Source organism: Cetorhinus maximus, chromosome 3 (assembly GCF_964194155.1).
Source record: "Cetorhinus maximus chromosome 3, sCetMax3.hap1.1, whole genome shotgun sequence".
NCBI lineage: Eukaryota > Metazoa > Chordata > Chondrichthyes > Lamniformes > Cetorhinidae > Cetorhinus > Cetorhinus maximus.
The window spans coordinates 66,163,855-66,182,846 of record NC_135881.1 but is presented as its reverse complement, the minus strand read 5'-3'; the positions used below and the strand labels follow the sequence as shown (position 1 = coordinate 66,182,846).

At 44.2% G+C, this 18,992-nt stretch overlaps 1 protein-coding gene across 1 annotated transcript in view; it reads left to right on the top strand.

Moving 5' to 3' along the window:
* The window catches only part of LOC144674102 (V-type proton ATPase 116 kDa subunit a 1-like), a 215,139-nt gene that overhangs the window by 67,078 nt on the left and 129,069 nt on the right, over positions 1–18,992 (top strand). Inside the window, exon 9 of the mRNA XM_078535614.1 lies at positions 15,411–15,623. Coding sequence (XP_078391740.1) covers positions 15,411–15,623 — 213 coding nt within the window. The remainder of the gene's footprint in view (positions 1–15,410; positions 15,624–18,992) is intronic.

Genomic DNA, 18,992 nt, shown 5'->3' with positions numbered 1-18,992 from the left:
TGGCAACCTAAATAGGAAAGGGAAGTCAGTCAATTTTTAAACAAGACACAGTAAGGCACAGGCCAGGACCTTAAGGTGTGATTTTGATAGGAGAAATTGTCTAGAAAGAAAGGTAATGCCAAAAATATGCAATTCCACCCTCAAAAAGGACCGGGCATGTGGTTTATTTTTCTCTGTGTTTTTATTTAAGAAACATGTGACTGAATTAGGGAAGTGTGATTTTCTTGAAGAGCCATTACTGTGTATGTTCACTTGCTCTGTGTAAAATAAAGCTGTTTAACAATTCACATCAAGCCTTGTTTGCCCAAGTGTTTTGCACTCCACCTACGGAAAGACTGGAGAAGCACTCATGAAGGCATACATGAATGGCATGATACCCAGATTATATCCCAATGGATTCTATTGTTGTACTCCAGGTTACCCTAATGTATAATTATATATTGAGATACTCATAAAAGCATAAATTGCCAAGACCACTTAAAGGGGTGCCCAGCTCTGCTGTGCCCCAGAGAATATCTAAGGCAGACTCAAAATTTGTGATAATCACCATGGCTGGGAATTTCCTCAGAACTGCTTCCATTCCAGTGCTCTAACTTCACCAGAAGTGTAAGTGAAAGACTGTTTCCACCACACGTCCCATAAACGTACAATTTAGAGCAAGAGTAACTTCAAGGAAATTTCCAAACAATGACAGTAAGAGTTTTGACTAATTTGTATATTAAGTGAAACCTGGGCCAGGACTTTCCAGTCATTGGGCAGGCTCAGCAGGAGTGAGCGGGGTTGGTCGCGAGCTGACCACTGCCAGTGATCGGCTCCGCACCGCGATTTCATGCGGGCAAGTCAATTAAGGCCCGCCCTGTGTGGATCACGAGCAGTAAAGCATTATCTGTGCGGGGGAGGGGGCAGAGTCGGGTCCAGCGCGCAGTTCACGCATGCACGCGAAAGAGCCCTTCAATCTCCCCAAGGCACAGAGCTGCCTCAGGGAGATTGAATAGCTTTTTTAAAAAATAAATAAAGACATTAAAAATTTAATGAAACATGCCCCTCATGTTTTTCTTTTCAAAAGAAAGTTTTTATTTAATTAGTATTAGCTTTAGGAAACTTTGTCCCGCTCGTGGACCAGGTTTCCTAAAAAACGTAAAGGCCACTTGGCCTTTTCGCCTGCCCGCCAAACTGTAAGGTTGGATGGGCAGCTTAAAGTTCAACTCAATTACCTTGTTAATGGCCTTAATAGGCCTTTCAATTATCGGCGCCGACTCCGGCGCGCACCAGTCGAACGAAATATCACACAAGTTTGCGATGGCGTCTGGACTCATGCCCATCGTCATCGCGCGTCATTTTACGTTTTGGCGTGTCAGGTGCATGCCCGCACACAATGTAAAATTCTTCCCCTGAAGCTTTTCTTTAGTTAATGCAATTTGCAAGACAGGTGATTATTATGTGACTTTTTGTATTAAAAAGAAAATCCATATATTTAATTTCAGTCCTGTGCTAGTGGGAACAAAGCCTACTGTTTAAGGAATGTCACAATGACAACATCAGTTAAACTAATATTCAGAAACCATCATCAGTAAACTTCCCATGCAGGAGAACAGTTCTTGTCTTGACATCTAGCAGGATAATGGCGATACGAGGGCAACAAAATATAATTTATATGTATCAAGCCATATTAAACCCTACCATTTAAAACTTCAGAATTAATTAAAGGCTCATGTTTTTAAATATTCAAATTTCAAATGGTATAATGTAATGTTCATAGAATTACATAAATTTACAATTCCTGGCAGAGAAAGTTAAGGAAATAGACCATGGCAAGCAAGACAGCAAGAGAGAGAGAGAAAAAAAGAATGGTGGAGATGTATCTCATGGAAAGATTATCCTTACTGTGAACTGCCTCAGGTCCAGCATATTTTTCTACAGTTTTACCAAGGCAAGGCAATCACCCTGATTTTGTTGATCTGCTAGTGAGCTGCCAGTGCTGAACAAGTGCTGAAGGCAGCTTGCCAGATGGGAGGAGTGGGGCTGTGTGCCAGGAAATCAGGCCACCTCCATAGAGCCAAGATGGCAGAAATGCAGTTGGCAGATGGGGTCAAGTGATAGCAGCAGGGATCAAGGAAGAAAGGGCTATGGATGGGACAGTTTTTGTAAGGCCAGAAGGAATATTCATGCTCTACTCACCCCACAAAAATCATTTAAAAACTTACCTTGAATGCTTTTCATACAGCCCCTTATGGCTGGTTTGGATAATCTATTTTCAATTCAACAGAACACCAAAATTGAAACAGGGTTCTAATAAGCCCCACTGGCTGCCTAAACTGAGATCCACACAAAAATCCCAACAGAGAAACCTCGAACAGCAAGTGAGGAGTTTTTTTTCAAAAATTTAATCTTGCTATTGCACCATTCCTAATTTTTTTTTAAATGAAACGGCAGTGAAACAAAAGTCACAATTTGTTGTTGTCCATCATTGCATGTAAAAAAGTGAGTAGTGAAGTCACGGGAAGGTATACAGGGCTGCTTGTTATTCATAAATTCCTATCTTTTATCTCTATATGCCATATATTTTAGTTTCATGTCAGTTGGTCCAAAAGATAAAAAAGAAAGTGAAAAAAATTAGTTAAGTTTTGGAAGCTATTGTATAACATTTTTTTAATAGACTGCAGTAAAGTAGCATCATAGTTACCATGGTTACAGATAAGAGGGGTCCTTGACTGTTACATTGACTGTACAAGAAGTGTATCTTATTTATGGTACTGACACCATTGAAAGCTCAAAAAGAGTTATTGGGTGCAAGTTGCTACGGTTACAGCTGGTGCTTGGTTCCACTGAACACTAGCGCATGTGTTTGAATATTTTTTTCTGTTTTTGGTGAGACTTGGATTGTAGAATTTATTCCACTAAAATAACCAGTGACTATTTATGATATTGTGCCATTGACCATGGACATTGTGAAAAAGAGGAAAACCAGAAAATTTAGCAGTGTTATGTTCGACAAAAATATATTAATATTTGTATACAAGTAAAAAAAAACTTCTAATTTTAAGGGACTACTTGAACATAATACAGTAATCAAAAAGAGATTCTTTGAGTTTTAGACGTGGTCATCTGAAAAATCTCCTGTTATATTCTAAGATTGTTATCATTAATGAAGCCAAACAAAATCACCTGATAAAATAAATCCAATAATCTTCTTCCACCTTTCTAACTCTTTCATTCAGTAACTGACCTGCAACAATTCTGAAAACAATATTTTTTTCCAATAAGCTGTCTAGTACTTCAAGTACCAAAACTACTTTATTTTCATACATAAATTGTCATTTTAATTAATGATTTTTATTGTTTTTGGCATCTGTTGGCAAGACACATGTGAAAAATAACTAATACTACAGTACTGTTTTTTTTAAAAAAATAGTTAACTCTAATATGAATAAATTGCTTTCTAAAATGATCTGACTGTGAGATGAAATGTTTGTCCAGCACCACCTCCTGCCACTCTCCTTCTTTGGTATTCCTCCAAACTATTAATTTAATAACTAGTCAATCTCCCATAGTGTTGTGTAAGCACAGTCTCCTGATATTCAGTGTTGGCTCAATTGGTAGCACTCTTAACTCAAAGTTAAGAGATTCTGGGTTCAAATCCCATTCTAGGTGTTAAGTGTAAAAGTTAAGCTGGCGTTCAGGGACTCCTGAAAGAGGTGGGTGTAAAAGATTCTGTGGCACTTCTTTGAAGAAGAGCAGTTATCCCAGATGTTGTGGTCCATATTTGTCCCTCAATCAACATCACAAAAACATTATCTGATCATTATCACATTGCTGTTTGTGGCAGTTTATGCTGTGCATATTGGCTGCTGTTTTTCCCCACATTAGAACAGTTCAAAAGTTCATTGTTAGTTGGAAAGTGCTTTGAAATGTTCTTGCGGCGGAGAAAGGCATGATACAAGTACAAGACATTCTTTCTTTTAGGAAAGATTAGGAAAGGCAATTAGCTGTGCCAACACAGGGGAAGGGAAAAGGATGAGGATGAAAGGGAAGAGGGGAGGGTGGAGAGAAAGGGGGAAGAGTTGAAGGGTGCAGAGAGGGAAAGGAAGGGAGAGAAAGAGGATGAGGGAAGGAGAAAGGGGAAGAGAGGGAGGTAGGAATAAGTGAGAGATGCTTGGCATAGAGAGATAAAAGGAGAAAGGTGTGAGACAATGAACAGATGATGGAGGGGAACTGGGGAAACTAATGTCCTTTAGGGAAGGAAATCTGTGTCCTTAACTGGTCTGGTCTACATGTGACTCCAGTCCCACAGCTATGCAATTGACTCTTAAAATGCCCTCTGAAGTGGCCTTGCAAGCCATTCAGTTGTAACAAACCGCTACAAAGTCACAAAAAAGGAATGAAACTGGGACAGACCACCTGGCATCAACCTAGGCACCGGAAACGACAATGGCAATCTCAGCCCAATCAACCCTGCAAAGTCGTCCTTACTAACATCTGGGTGCTAGTGCCAAAATTGGGAGAGCTGTCTCACAGACTAGTCAAGCAACAGCCTGACATAGTCATCCACACAGAATCATACCTTAAAGATAATGTCCCAGACATCACCATCACCATCCCTGGATATGTCCTGTCCCACCGGCAGGACAGGCCCAGCAGAGGTGGCGGCACAGTGATATACAGTCAAGAGAAAGTTGCCGTGGGAATCCTCAACATCGACTCCGGACCCCATGAAGTCTCATGGCATCAGGTCAAACATGGGCAAGGAAACTTCCTACTGATTACCACGTACCACCCTCCCTCAGCTGATGAATCAGCGCTCCTCTATATCAAACATCACTTGGAGGAAGCACTGAGGGTGGTAAGGGCACAGAATGTACTCTGGGAGGGGGACTTCAATGTCCATCACCAAGAGTGGCTTGATAGCACAACTACTGAACAAGCTGGGCGAGTCCTAAATGACATAACTGCTAGACTGGGTCTGCGGCAGGTGGTGAGGGAACTAACAAGAGGGGAAAACTTGCTTGACCTCATCCTTACCAACCTGCCTGCCACAGATGCATCTGTCCATGACAGTATCGCTAGAAGTGACCACCGCATAGTGGTTGTGGAGATGAAGTCCCAGCTTCACACTGAGGATACCCTCCATCATGTTGTGTGGCATTACCATCGTGCTAAATGGGATAGATTTTGAACCTTCACAAGGACAATTATGGATGAGCAATAAATGCTGGCCAAGCCAGCGAAGCCCACATCCCATGAATGAATAAAAAAGACACAGTGCCCAGAAGGAAAAAACAGTAAAAATGGGGAAATAAGAATTCTGGTCCGAACTGGTCTTGTATAGCTTAAAATGGAACACCAGTAAAAACTGGAAAATAAAAGTACTGGTCTGAACTGTTTTTTCCTTCTGGGTGGCTGAGTGGAGATATGGGCACTAGGCTATCAAAGTCTCTCAGCAGAGGAAAGACAGGAATCAGACTTATTGGAAGAGGGGGAAGCTGGGAAACAAATTAGTAGGGAAGGGTGAGGGACAGAAACAGAGGGCAGAATTTTCCGTGCTGGCTGGCATCGGGCATGTTCGACGGCATGAGCGGGCAACATAGTGAAAAGTCAAAAATCAGTTTCATGGTGTCGTGAAACCAGTTTACAATCGTCAGCCCACATCAGCGGCAAAACACACCGGTGCAGAACACGTCTTGGAAAGTGTGGCGTGCAGGAGTCAGAACTTACCAGCAGGGCATTGCTCACATCGCGGACATCCGAGGAGCAGGGGATGCTGCAGCCTGACAGCAGCGAGACCCTGGAGGAATGTCCATGGCATGCTGGGTGAATTCTGATGGATGTGGCTCCACCACGAAACAGCTCACGGAAGGTGGAAAGTCACAGTTGAGGGTTTGCTCACAACGGATGATGGTCGAGGGGGTGAAATGAAAGGTCCGGCTGTGTTTGAGAGAGGAAGGCCCAGCTGTGTTTGAGAGAGGAAGGCCCAGCTGTGTTTGAGAGAGGAAGGCCCAGCTGTGTTTGAGAGAGGAAGGCCCAGCTGTGTTTGAGGGAGGAAGGCCCAGATGTGTTTGAGGGAGGAAGGCCCGGCTGCGTTTGAGAGAGGAAGGCCCGGCTGCGTTTGAGAGAGGAAGGCCCGGCTGCGTTTGAGAGAGGAAGGCCCGGCTGCGTTTGAGAGAGGAAGGCCCGGCTGCGTTTGAGAGAGGAAGGCCCGGCTGCGTTTGAGAGAGGAAGGCCCGGCTGCGTTTGAGAGAGGAAGGCCCGGCTGCGTTTGAGAGAGGAAGGCCCGGCTGCGTTTGAGAGAGGAAGGCCCGGCTGCGTTTGAGAGAGGAAGGCCCGGCTGCGTTTGAGAGAGGAAGGCCCGGCTGCGTTTGAGAGAGGAAGGCCCGGCTGCGTTTGAGAGAGGAAGGTCCAGCTGCGTTTGAGAGAGGAAGGCCCAGCTGTGTTTGAGAGAGGAAGGCCCAGCTGTGTTTGAGAGAGGAAGATCTACCGGTTGGGTGGGAGAGGAAGGTCTAGGATCAACTGACAGAGGAAGCGGTGTCGGGACAGGCGGTGTGAGGTTGGGAAAGAGGTACCAAAGGTGACAGAGGGATGAGATTGGGAGGGGTGAATGAAGGTGTCGGGTTGATGAGGTTGAGGGTGGAAAGAAGGTGTCGGGAGGGACTACAGGGGGAGGAGGGGGTAACAGGGAGAAGACGGCAACTGGGGAGGTAGGTTTAAAGGGGGGGGCGGAAGGTGTAAGGGAAGGAGTTTGGAGTGGGGAAGGAGTGCAGAGAGGGAAAGGAGCAGTAGGAAGGAGTGCAGGGGGAGAAAGGAGTGTGGAGAGGGGAAGGGGTCCAGGGGGATAAAGGAGTCTGGGGGTGGGGAGGAGGAAGGATTGTAGAGAGGGGAAGGAGCCCAGTGGGGGGAAGGAGCCTGGGGGGGGTGGGGTGGGAGGGGGGGGTGGGGAAGGAGCCCAGTGGGGGGAAGGAAGGAGTGCGAAGAGGGGAAGGAGTAAGGGTGGAGGAAGAAGTAAGGGTGGAGGAAGGAGTCTAGGGAGGGGAAGGACTGAGTGGGGGAGGGAGTCTGGTGGGGGGAAGGAGTTCCAAGGGGGGAAAGAGTATGCATGGTGGGATGTTCAGGTGAATGTGCAATGGAGGGATCTGTTGAGTCCATGACTACCTCCTGGGGAGCGAACTGAGGGTGGGCAGTGGGCATGGTATGACGGAATGGTGAGAATGACCAAGGGCAGAGTGAGATGGTAGTCCAGGAGGGTGAGGGTTCAATGGTCTCAGTAGAAGGGACGGCGAGGGTGGTTGGTGGGGACTCGGAGGTAGACGCGGACCCTGGGAGTAGGAAGGAAGAGATCGGGAGGTTAATGTGGATGGGGTGAGATTTTCGAGAAGGAAGGGAACGTGCATGTTCACCCGGAAATCCCTGAAAGAAAAAGGTTGTGGCTGGTAGGTCACGGAGGGGAAGTGGAAGTTGATGCCAGGGGGTTGGACAGTAGTGGAGCAAAGGAAATGGATGACTGGGGGAATGAAAGAAAAGCAGGAGCAATAACATGCTGGCTAAATCAAAAGTGAAACGAGAGTCGTGGTGGGTGAGATCAGGTGCTGCATAGGAGTGTGATCAGTGGGTGGGTGGAGATGGCCAACTGAAAACGAATCCTAGGAGGAAGTGTTGAAAATGCTCAGGACACTGAGATGAGTGTGTTTAAGGAAGGATCCGTGTGCATGGGAGAGTGCTTGCACGAGGCTCCGAAAGGCCTTGCCAAACACACACACACACTTCTGCCTCCAGGATCACTCATGGGCCAGCTGTGTGCAGCTGAACTGCTGGTTGATCAGGGGGAATGCAGTGAGAGGACTCAGGAAGCCTGTCAATGAAGCTGAAAGACACCATTACATGTTATTCATTGAAAGTGAATATATTTCCAGATTGTAAAGTGACAAAAGGTTTTCACCCATGCAATCAACTGTGATCAGAATTTCTTTTGAATGCCTTAGACTTCTAATTGCTGCCCTGACATCTGAAGCAGGGGTGGAGACAGCCTATGCAATGGTTTGGGCTGTTGCCTCTGATGCCTTTGGAGATATTTTGCAGAGCATTTGGAGAGCCGATGCCTTGTGGGCCCTGATTTGCTTTGGCTGTCCTCCTGTAGGCCAGCTGCTCCCTCTGCAGTGACAAAAGACATGGCTAAGGGGGTCACAGGTGAAGGGGACTCAGAGGGAGAGGATAGCCTCTGAGATTCCTGAGAAGATGACTCAGGGGTGTCCAGCTGCCGCTCCTCCTCCTTTCGGGTGCCCGAGGGCCCCGGCCTGACTCCTTGAGGGGAAGGAACACCTGGGCAGATGACAAGGTGCCCCATTTCCCTCTCTCATCACCACTGCAGGAACTCATCCATGGCTATAGCGATGGAATGCAGGTCTATGCACATCTCTGCATTCCTCTGCACCAAGGTCTCCATGGTGTCCGCCATTCTCCCCATGGAGACCTCCACATGCGCACATGTGGGCACCACTTCATCAGAGAGCAGGCAGACACAACCCTCTGACTCATGTGACACTTTGTTGAGGGCTTCCAACAGCTCTGGGTGATGTTCTCCCGCCTTCTGTTGACTCTCCACGATGAGTAGGGAGGCCGAATCCAGAGGCTCATCATCTAACCCGCACCTCACAGATACCTCTTCCCCAGCAGTCCTCTGAGTGCTGGGGAGTTTGGCTGAACCTGCCTCATCCTGCTGTGGACACGTGTCCGTGTGCTGACCACCAGATTGTGAACCCATGCCTGCTCTAGATCCAGGTTCCATTGAGGTGCGTGTCTCTGCGCTGGTAGAGGGTGTGGGTAAGTGCTCTGACAGGTCTTCCAGGCTGCTTATTTCCAGCTCTTCAATGGAAGAGGTGTCCTCTTGGCTGGAGGTGAGTTTGTGGATGGAGCTGAGGGACTGGCTGACTGAGGGTGTCAGTCGCTTGGCAGAGCTCCCTGTGAACCAAAGTAGAGATAATTAGTGCATGGCAGCAGAGTCAAAAGCAGGAGAGAAAGCACTCACAGATGCATTGAGAGAGGGATGATGTGGTGCAGGATCCTCACAAGTGTGGTTGCTGCCGACCTCACCATCGCCACAGGCACGGTCCACATCCTCACCAGTCAACACAATGGCACGCTCCTCAAAGTGGGTGAGCGGCCTAATGTGGGCCACTTCACCCGCAGTCTGGGGCCTCTCCCTGATGTTGTGAGCCAGGTTCTCCTGCATGAAAACAGATGGAGAGAGTGGGAGTAGGACACATGACACTGCATGAAATGTTTGTGAGGTGAGCGAAGACATGGACAGGATGAGGATGTGAGCTCCAGAGGATATGAACCTGATGGAGATGTGAGGGTGTGTGTGAGAGTTTGTGGTGTTGTCACTTGAGGTGTGAGATCACTGTGGATGTGTGATGGGTTTGTAAGTGTGTGAGATGAGGGTAATGAGAAGAGTGACTTAGCCTGATGAGAAGGTGGGGGGAGAGAGAGGGAGAGGGGGGTAGAGAGAGGGAGGTGGGGGGAGAGAGAGGGAGGGGGGGAGAGAGAGGGAGGGAGGGAGAGGGAGGGAGGGAGAGAGAGGGAGGGAGAGGGAGGGAAGGAGAGGGGGGGGAGAGAAAGGGAGGGGGGGAGAGAGGGAGGAGGGGAGAGAGAGGGAGGGGGGAGAGAGAGGGAGGGGGGAGAGAGAGGGAGGGGGGGTAATGAACAGATGAGACCATTCATCTTGTTGTGGCACTGGGTGGCTGTCCTGTTTTGCAGAGCATTGGCACTGACCACCACTGCCAATGACCCCCAAGCTGGATTAATGAAGTTGCTACCCCTCCTACGACTACAGCGGGGGTAGAAGACATCACGGTGGGCCTCCATTGCATCCAAAAGGTGCTCGAGGGATGTGTCATTAAACCGAGGGTGGGGGAGACCGCAGTTTTCTTGCCTTTTGTGGCCATGTCGTCCGTGCAGCAGTCCTGGGCTGGAAATGCTGAGAGATGTGCACATGGCTGCACTTTAAATATGGCGCCTGGCATGATGAAGCAGCAAAGTGATGGCATGGCGGGCGAATGAGAGCCCGCCTGCCATCAAAACCACATGTTTCCTGGGAATGCATAATTTATGCAGCGGGATTGGGACAATACGGCGTGAGAAGCCCCCAAACGGCCAGCGGGTAAAACACTTTTCCCGCCCGCTACCACACCTAGTGAAAATCTGGGACAATTCCGCCCATAGACATGTGGGGTTGGTAAAAATGGGACTAATGTTCACTTGGGGCCAAAATTATACTCAGTGCATATGAGGATGTGGGGGTGTCCTGATCAGTGCCAGATGTTACATGAGTACTGAGATCAATATTTTGGCATAGAAAAAAACTGGAAGTTACCGCAGTAAATTTGCATATAAAATGACATTACAGCTCACAATTTTTTAAATTTACCTTAAACTCAAGAACATCGATGCAAAGCCATTTAGTGACAATAGAGTAGAAATGCGTACAGGTACCTTGATAGTTTCAAATTGCATGGTATTGTTGTGGGGTGTGATGTTATATGATATTTAATATTGAAAACACCTGTAACAGTGCCATCTACAGGCATAATAATTATTGTGTGATAAGTGGTGACTCACTGAGAAATTTTAATATATTGTAAAGAAACCTGGGTGAACCACTAGGACCCCTAATGCAAGAGAAATTTAAAAAGTGCTGGGGAGAATATAAAGTAAGTCAAGAAGTGACACACAAATTTTTGGTCCCTAGTCGAGTGCACAGAGTCGGGAAAATTCCTAACTCTCAAGCCCAACTCAGGGGAAACATCCCCAAGCAGCCTAATTTTCATGGATGGGTGATAACTGGAGTCAGGGCCTGCCACCCTCAGAAACAGTGCACTGGCAGCCACAGGGGCTGTCAAGTTGTAATAAAAACTAAAACAAACTAAAACAAAACACAGCCCTCTAGACCTCACCGCCCCCGCACACCCGCCCCCCACCCCGCAAAATCCATGCCAATTCATGCCATGGTCCCTCATACCCTCTGTGTCCACCCATCCCCAGGGCCCTTTATATCCCCTATGCCAACTTAATGCCAACTCATGCTCTCCCCACCCGCCACCCTTTACCCCTCCATACCAACTCACCCAACTTCCACCATGGGTAGACTTCAGAAGCCATTCTCAGATTACAAAAAATAAAGTTCGAGTCTAATACCAGCAGGGCATTGCTCACATCGCGGACATCCAAGGAGCAGGGGATGCTTCAGCCTGACGGCAACGTGACCCTGGAGGAACGTCCATGGCATGCTGGGTGGATTCTGATGGATGTGGTTATTCGAGTCTAATACAGAAGTTACTATATTAAAAAACACTGTCATTGATAATGATAATACATTCAAATCCCTTCAAGTACTTAATGCCTCATAAAAGCAAACATTTGTAATTATAGCCCCATATCACAGACAGCTAATCCTTTTATAAACCCCTTGGAATTGTCAATCAAACTGAACTTACAGATCCCCACTATGATAATGATAGGTAAAAGCAAAATACCACAGATGCTGGGAATCTAAAACAAAAACACAAAACGCTGGAAAAACCCAGCAGGTCTAATGGCATCTGTGGAGAAAAAAAGAGTTAACGTTTCGAGTCCGTATGGCTCTTCTTCAGAGCTTCATGATAATGATAGGTTTTGGAAGCAATCAAGCAGCACTAATCCTATACTGGTATCCCTCAGGAAGCATCAATTGTTTCCAACTGCAGGCTGGTTTTTTTTCGAAATTTAAAGAACAGCGCATTTAAATTGCTTGACACCTTGTCAGCACCATAGACTTTATCCATTTTTTTTTTAACACACATGCTTGTCTACCCTTACCAACTCCAAAGGGATACCTGGCCCCCTCCAAAAGGGTACCTAACCACTTCGAAAAACTCCAATAGATTTAGACCATTTTGTGTTAAATACCACGAGTTGGGGATCAACTCTTAAACTAAACTAAATATCAAAGCTAAGGGTTTTAGCACATGAGCATTTATGGCTTCTACATGGGAGCTGGGTATACAATTGATTAAACATATTAATGGAGGCTAATAAATTTGGCAACAAGGATATTTAAGGGAGCATAGTGTCATAGGCAGGAGTTTACTTTCAGAGCAAAGTAGCCTCAATTATTTTAAATTAAAAACATACAATTTTTGAAAATTTATCTATTAGGAGAACTAATTTTCCTCCCGATATATCTCTCAGCTGGATCAAAAGATTGTCACTTGGTTGATGTCACTAATGAGCTAAATCTGTGATTGGCTGCTGCGAACCAAGAGATCACTTTTTTATTCCATTACAATGGACCCATACAAATTTACAGCACAGGAAGAAAATGTTTCACCTATGTATGAGTGATGGTTCTAAAATAGCTAGAACAATCAGAAATTAATTCAACTGCCCCAGTTGGTGATCCTGGTAATGAAATTGTTTCTGATTGAAGGCAGCAGCACTTTTAAATGTGCTGCTGCCTCCATGAATCTCGGATATGTGAAATGCCTCTCACCTCCGTTCACATCCTGCCACCCCCAGAAAAAATGGGAGGTGCCGAGTTTGGGGGCAGGTCTTTTGGAATCGGATTCTGACGCCATTTTGGCTAACACAGAGTCCATCAGTTTCAGCTTAAATTCTGGCCCTTGTAGAGGTTTTAGAAACCTGTAGATTCTAGGAGGAATAGATGACAGAGATAGCTGACACTTAGTCAAACATTAATATCCATTCAGGATACAACATACAAGGATCTGGGAAGAGATTTGGGCAGTTGAACTAATGCCTGGATTAGTGCCAGTTTCTGTCGTATTATCCACACAGTTAAAAAAAATTATCCTTCCTCGGAGAAACAACATAAAAATGTTATTTTGAACAAACATCTATTATAGATATGGGGCAAGATTTCCTGTAGCCACCCACCGCTGGGATCTTCCGGTCCCGCCGCAAGTCAATGGACTTCTAGCTGGGGCGCCACCTCGCCCGCGGCAGGTCCTGCCCACGACGGGGCCGAAACATCCCGGCCATTATAAAAAGCATGTCTTAGTATGCTGGACAATAAATTAAAAGCAGAAAAGCAAATATAGCTATAGATGGGAAAACTTAGTGCAAATCTGGGATGATTCCGCCCCGAGTGTGGTAGCGGGCAGGAAAAAGGACATTTAACCCACCAGCCGCAATGGCGGCTTTTCACACCCTATGCAGCCAAAGGAAACACACTATCTTGCTGGTGGGTGGCCTCTGATTTGCCCGCCACACCGTTACTTCACCACTTCCTCAAGCAGGGCACCATATTTAAACTGCAGTTGCACACACACTTCTCAATACTTGCAGCCCAGGGGGGCACCAGTGAAGACATGGCCCCAAAAGCCAGGAAGAATGCAGCCCCCCAATTTGGTGATAAGCCCCTGGGATGCCTTCTGGAAGACATGGGGGCCTGCCACAATGTCCTCTACCCCCGCTCTGGCTGCAGGAGGCCCAGCAGTCTCACCACTCCGGCTTGGGAGGTGGTGGCAGAGTTGGCCAGTGCCAATGTTGCACACAAGAGGCATCCAGTGCAGAAAAAGGATGAATAATCTCAAGCATGCCGCCAGGTTAAGTCAACCATCTCATCACTCTCAGCTCACACACTCATAAGCCCATCGCACATTCACTGGCATCTCACTCACTGCCAGCTCAAGGGACACCACCACTCACTCTCTCACACAAAACCTCACATCACCATCTGGCCTCATCTCCTCTGGAGACTGCCATCTCAGACCGTACCATTTTGAAGCCACTTGTACAGATAAACATGTGCCCCCCTATCCCAGTACAGCCCCCGCCCTGAAATCTCTTCCCTGGCCTGAGGCCACTTCTCCTCCTTCCCCAAACAAGCCTTAGCCCTACAGCTGTTGAAAAGCTACCCCCGCCTTACTGCTGGTCTGGTAGTTAGAGACCTGCCTATGAGCCCCCCTAAAAGTGATGTGGTGCTGCCTTTGAAGCCTGGCACTGATCACTGCGAATGCTGCCCAAAGGAAGGTGGGCAAACAAACCTCGAAATCTCAAGCAAAGTGCAGCTCGCCAGGTGCACCTCACTTATATACAGTTGTGAAACATGTCAGCGTGTAGCCAGATGCTCCAGTGCGGGGGGATGATTTTGGCGAGCAGGGCTTATAATTAGATGCAAATATATTAAAATGGCATTCCCGACGTCTGGCGGCAGGAAACATGGCCTGCCATTGACGGGCGGAGCAGACAATTGCAAACTGGTTTCACAATGGCGTAAAACTGATTTTTGGTCTTCTCGTCATATTGTCCTCTCACACCTGCCATGGCGCCCGACGCCAACAGGGGTCAGAAAATTCCAACTTTACTCTCCTGTGGTTGTCATGAAAAAGGAAGTTCTGAATGTATAGCAGATTGATTATGATTTATAAGAGAAAGGTGTTTTGCTTGCAGCCCTTCATTCGGTCTAATAATGGTCTCAAAATGTCAAATGGCTTGTTGTAAGTTTCAGCATGTTCTATTTTATTCCTATAGTTTCACTTTGTATAACTCTTCTGCAATTAAGCTTTAACCAAAAGTACTCAGTATTGTCTGACAATACCAGCTCAGATGTTAACCAGCTAAATATCTAGAGTATATAATTCAGTGCTAAAGTTTCTCCTTTACACAAACGTTTGTTTTAGCAAAAAAATTGAAGGATTGTAATGTGCCATTGGGCTTTCCTTCTTGACAGGGTATTTGTAATTGTTTTATTGCAAATCTTTTATTTCCCATTGATGTTCATTGCATTTTACTGTTTAAATAAATAATTTCTGTAATAACTTAAAGTTTTAGCAAAATTAATAAAATGTGCATTCCCTCATTTTATTTTGTCATTCGGTTTGACTGATTGCAGATTGATCAATTATTAGGCAGAGAATTCTAACTACCAATGTAACTATCCAATAAATGCACAAGAAAGATCACCTTGACAACAAATCTTGCTAATTCGCACAGTTTTTCAATGTTAAAGGTGGCAAAAATGAAAATATTGTGCAGCTGTTTTTCTTTAGACTATCAAATATTTAAAAGCACCTCCTGCTAGTCTTGTTTGTTTTTTTGAATTTTTGAATTAATTTCATTTTAACATAAAAGATAAACAAATTTGATAATTATCACAACATATACAGATGAGCCACAGGTTGCATGCTGTAATTGGTCTTTGGCCAGTTGCTATATATTCTTCAGTGCATTACCCAATAATTGCTCTGGCCTCTTAAATTGTGATTTGTTTGAGCACGAAGAAAGTATCTTTGATTAGTCTTTGTGTGTTGCAATCTAGAGTTCATTATGTAAATGAGAGCTTTTTTTTAATTTACACTGATAGTGATGTGCATCAAAACTGATCTTTAATTATGCTAAGACTAATTCTTTCATTCTTCGAACAGATACTTGACCAGACAGAAAAGCACCGTAACAATTTGCTGCTCTCTGCTGCTAAGGATGTTCACAAGTGGAATGTTAAAGTCAAGAAGATGAAGGCAATTTATTACACGCTAAACCTTTGTAACATTGACATTACCCAGAAGTGTTTAATAGCTGAAATCTGGTGTCCTGTTACAGACCTTAAAAAAGTCCACTACACATTAACAAAAGAATCAGTAAGTATCTCAAATGTGTCCAAAAAGTAAGGAATCTAAATCTGCTGGTGACTGTAAAACCCCTTGAGTATTTTGAGTCACATCTATTTTTGTAATACAATCATTAATTAATATTTATGCTATCATTATGCTGTGCCCAAACCAAAAATCAACTTTAAGTTTGCAGCGTTTACTGGGTGAGCCAATGGTTATTAGTTCTTCTGAAGTATATGATGGTTGAATAATGACCAGTAGTCATTGTGCAGTGCATGAGGGTTGAGGAAGGTGTTATGGTACGGCATGTGATATTTTCTAGGCTGGCCAAATCCACAAGGGAAACTTGCCCATTCTATCACAATGGTTTTGCAATTTGTAATTATTATGAGAAGGTTTGTGCACTGAATTCAGAAGTAATGAGTCCACTAACACCTTTAGAGATTTTAAAAATTCCTAATTAACCAAACCCCCAACTACACCCCTTTTAAAATAGATTTTAAATTTATTAAGTCAATCCAGCAAGGTTACCACAAGCACATACTCGACAGTGTAATTCAAAAGGTTTTTGACACACCTTTGGTTACTGGAACAGCAGACTTCTGCAAAGTGGCTGGAGGCTTTTCCCAAGCTCTGTTTTACAGAGTGTACCTTTCGGATCTCACTTGGCCACACCCACACAGCCTTCCATCCTTCTTTAAATATATTTCTCCTCCTTTGATTTGTAAATCCCACTGTTCCCCCATGTCTTTGGAATTTACTTTTCCCATGATATAAAAATCTTTTATATTGTCATTATGGTCAGCACTTTTGAGAAAAATCAACAGAATAACCTTGCCTTATTTACCTTTCCAGTTGTAAAAACCTTATCATGTCTCTTTGAAAATCAAACAACTTTTCCCCTTATCTAAAAATGCAAATTTAATTCACACCCTATCTGCTGACTTTACCCTAGCTCACTCATTCACATTTCAAATGCCATTTTACACCTAAACCTTTTAATATATCCATCTTTAATTTAATTAAATCACATAGATCCAAACACACACAAGCCTACTTTACAATATCCCACAATAATATTATGAAAAATATGATAGTTTCGTGACACCTCCATCCTTATGGAAAAATGAACTATCATAATTTTAAAAGACAGCTTCATTTTCTCAACCCATCTTTCATTACTTGCTATACTTAACTATATACACAAAATTGTTATGCCACTAGGCACATGCATTAACATACCAATATATACAAATCCTTTGTATCAACGGAAGTCATTTCAGTCCAGTATCCATGTTTCCAGTATCCTAGTTTGATTAGAGGGAAATCAATTTCAGAATCCTTCATTTCTATCTCTTTCCCCTTATTTACCACCACTAATACCACCTTTTGGTTATCTTCCCTGTCAAAGTACTTTTTAAGCTGATTTACAAGACACACCCTCTGCTTCTTTCTTCTATCTGGAGTATTTATTAAATAATTTACATGACTCAATTCCTTTTCAATCCTGTAAGGCCCACTAAACCTTGCCTTTAGTGGTTCACCTAACACTGGTAACAAAACTAACACTTTCTCCCCAGCAACAAAAGTATGGGCTTTGGCCCTCTTGTCTGCCTTTGCCTTCATCACCTGCTGTGACATCTTTAAATGTTCCTTAGCAAACTCTCATGCTCCATTCAATCTTTCTCTGAAGTTTGTCACATAATCCAGGAGAGTAGTTTCTGAATCCTGAGCAACTAACTTTTCCTGAATCAATTAAGTGGCCCCCTTATTTCATGACCATAGACTAATTCAAGTGGACTAAATCCTGTTGATTCATTGGAACCATCCCTTATAGCAAATAACAAGAATGCAATCCCCCAATTCCAGTCCTGCGGATAGTCTTCTAATATAAGCTCTCGTCATGATTTTAAAGTTGATGCCATCTCTCTAAAGCACCTTGTGCTTCTGGGTGATAAGCTGATGACTTAAATTGCTTTATCCCCAGGCTGTTCATTCCTCCCTTAAACAGCTGTGTCATGCAATTCTAACCTTGATCCAACTGTATTTCTTTCGGTAACCCATATATTGTAAAAAAAAATGTAGCCAACTCCTCTTCAATTCTCTTTGCTGTAATATTTCATTAAAGTATCACTTCCGTAAATCTTGCAGACACATCCATAATTGTCAGCAAGTACTGATTTCCACTTTTAGTCTTGGGGAGGGGCCCTACACAATCAATCAGCACCCTAGTAAAAGGTTCCTCAGATGCTTGAATCACAATTAAAGGTGCAGGTTTAATCACTGCTTGAGGTTTTCCTGTCACCTTACATGTGTGACATGATCTACAGAATTTGACTACATCTTTATGCAATCCAGGCCAATAAAAACATTTTTGTATTTTTGCCTGTATTTTCCTAATTCCCAAATGTCCCACTAATATAATTTCATGGGCCACTCTTATTATTTAATTTCTGTATCCAGACGGTATAACTATTTGATGAACTACCTCCCATTTTTCATCTGCTGAAACATGAGATGATCTCCACCTCCTCATTAACACATTACCTTTAAGGTGATAACATTCTGGAATACATTCTGCCTCTGTTTCTAAATAAGCTATCTGATATAACTTATTTATTTGTGACTCCCTCTGCTGTAACTCTACCAATTTAACTGAACTAAACACTTCCACCTTATTCTCTTCAACCTTCTCTTCCAGCACAATCTTTTCAAAAACAGATTTAGCTAATTGAATTTCAGCATCTTTCCCCTGTCTTTTAGATTCCTCCTCTTCCTGTGACTGTGTGATCTCATTACTACACAATCTGGAAACAATCCAGAATGTTCTTTCTGCAACATCTCTGTTGAATGCACCTCCACAGGCTGCTCAACTACAGTAGGCATCACCAACATCTGTTACCCAACTATATCATTATCTAAGATAAGTTAACCCCTGCAATGGGCAATTTTTCCATTACTCCAACAATCACCTCACCTGTTTTCAACTTACCTTTTAAATTTCACCTTCCACAGTGAAATAGATTTCCACTTATTACCACACTTTCTTGCACACTACCTCTGGAGAACAACTCATATGCACTCAAAATAGCCTCTTTACTGTCTCATAATTCACCAGTACTTCTGACAGCAATGCATATACCTCATGAGCTCTACCTACCAACCTATACTGTGAAAGCAATGTCCAGATTTCTTGTGGCCATTTCATCTGTTTAGCTACCTTCTCAAATGAAATAAAGAACACCTCTACATCCCTTTCCTCAAACTTCGGAAGTACCTGCAAACTTAAACAACTCCCCACTGGGTTTTAGGTTGAAAGCGGTCATTTCCACATCAGAACCTGCCTCAGCATCTGAGATCTATTTTTAACTTCCAACCTTTTAAGCTGATATTCTT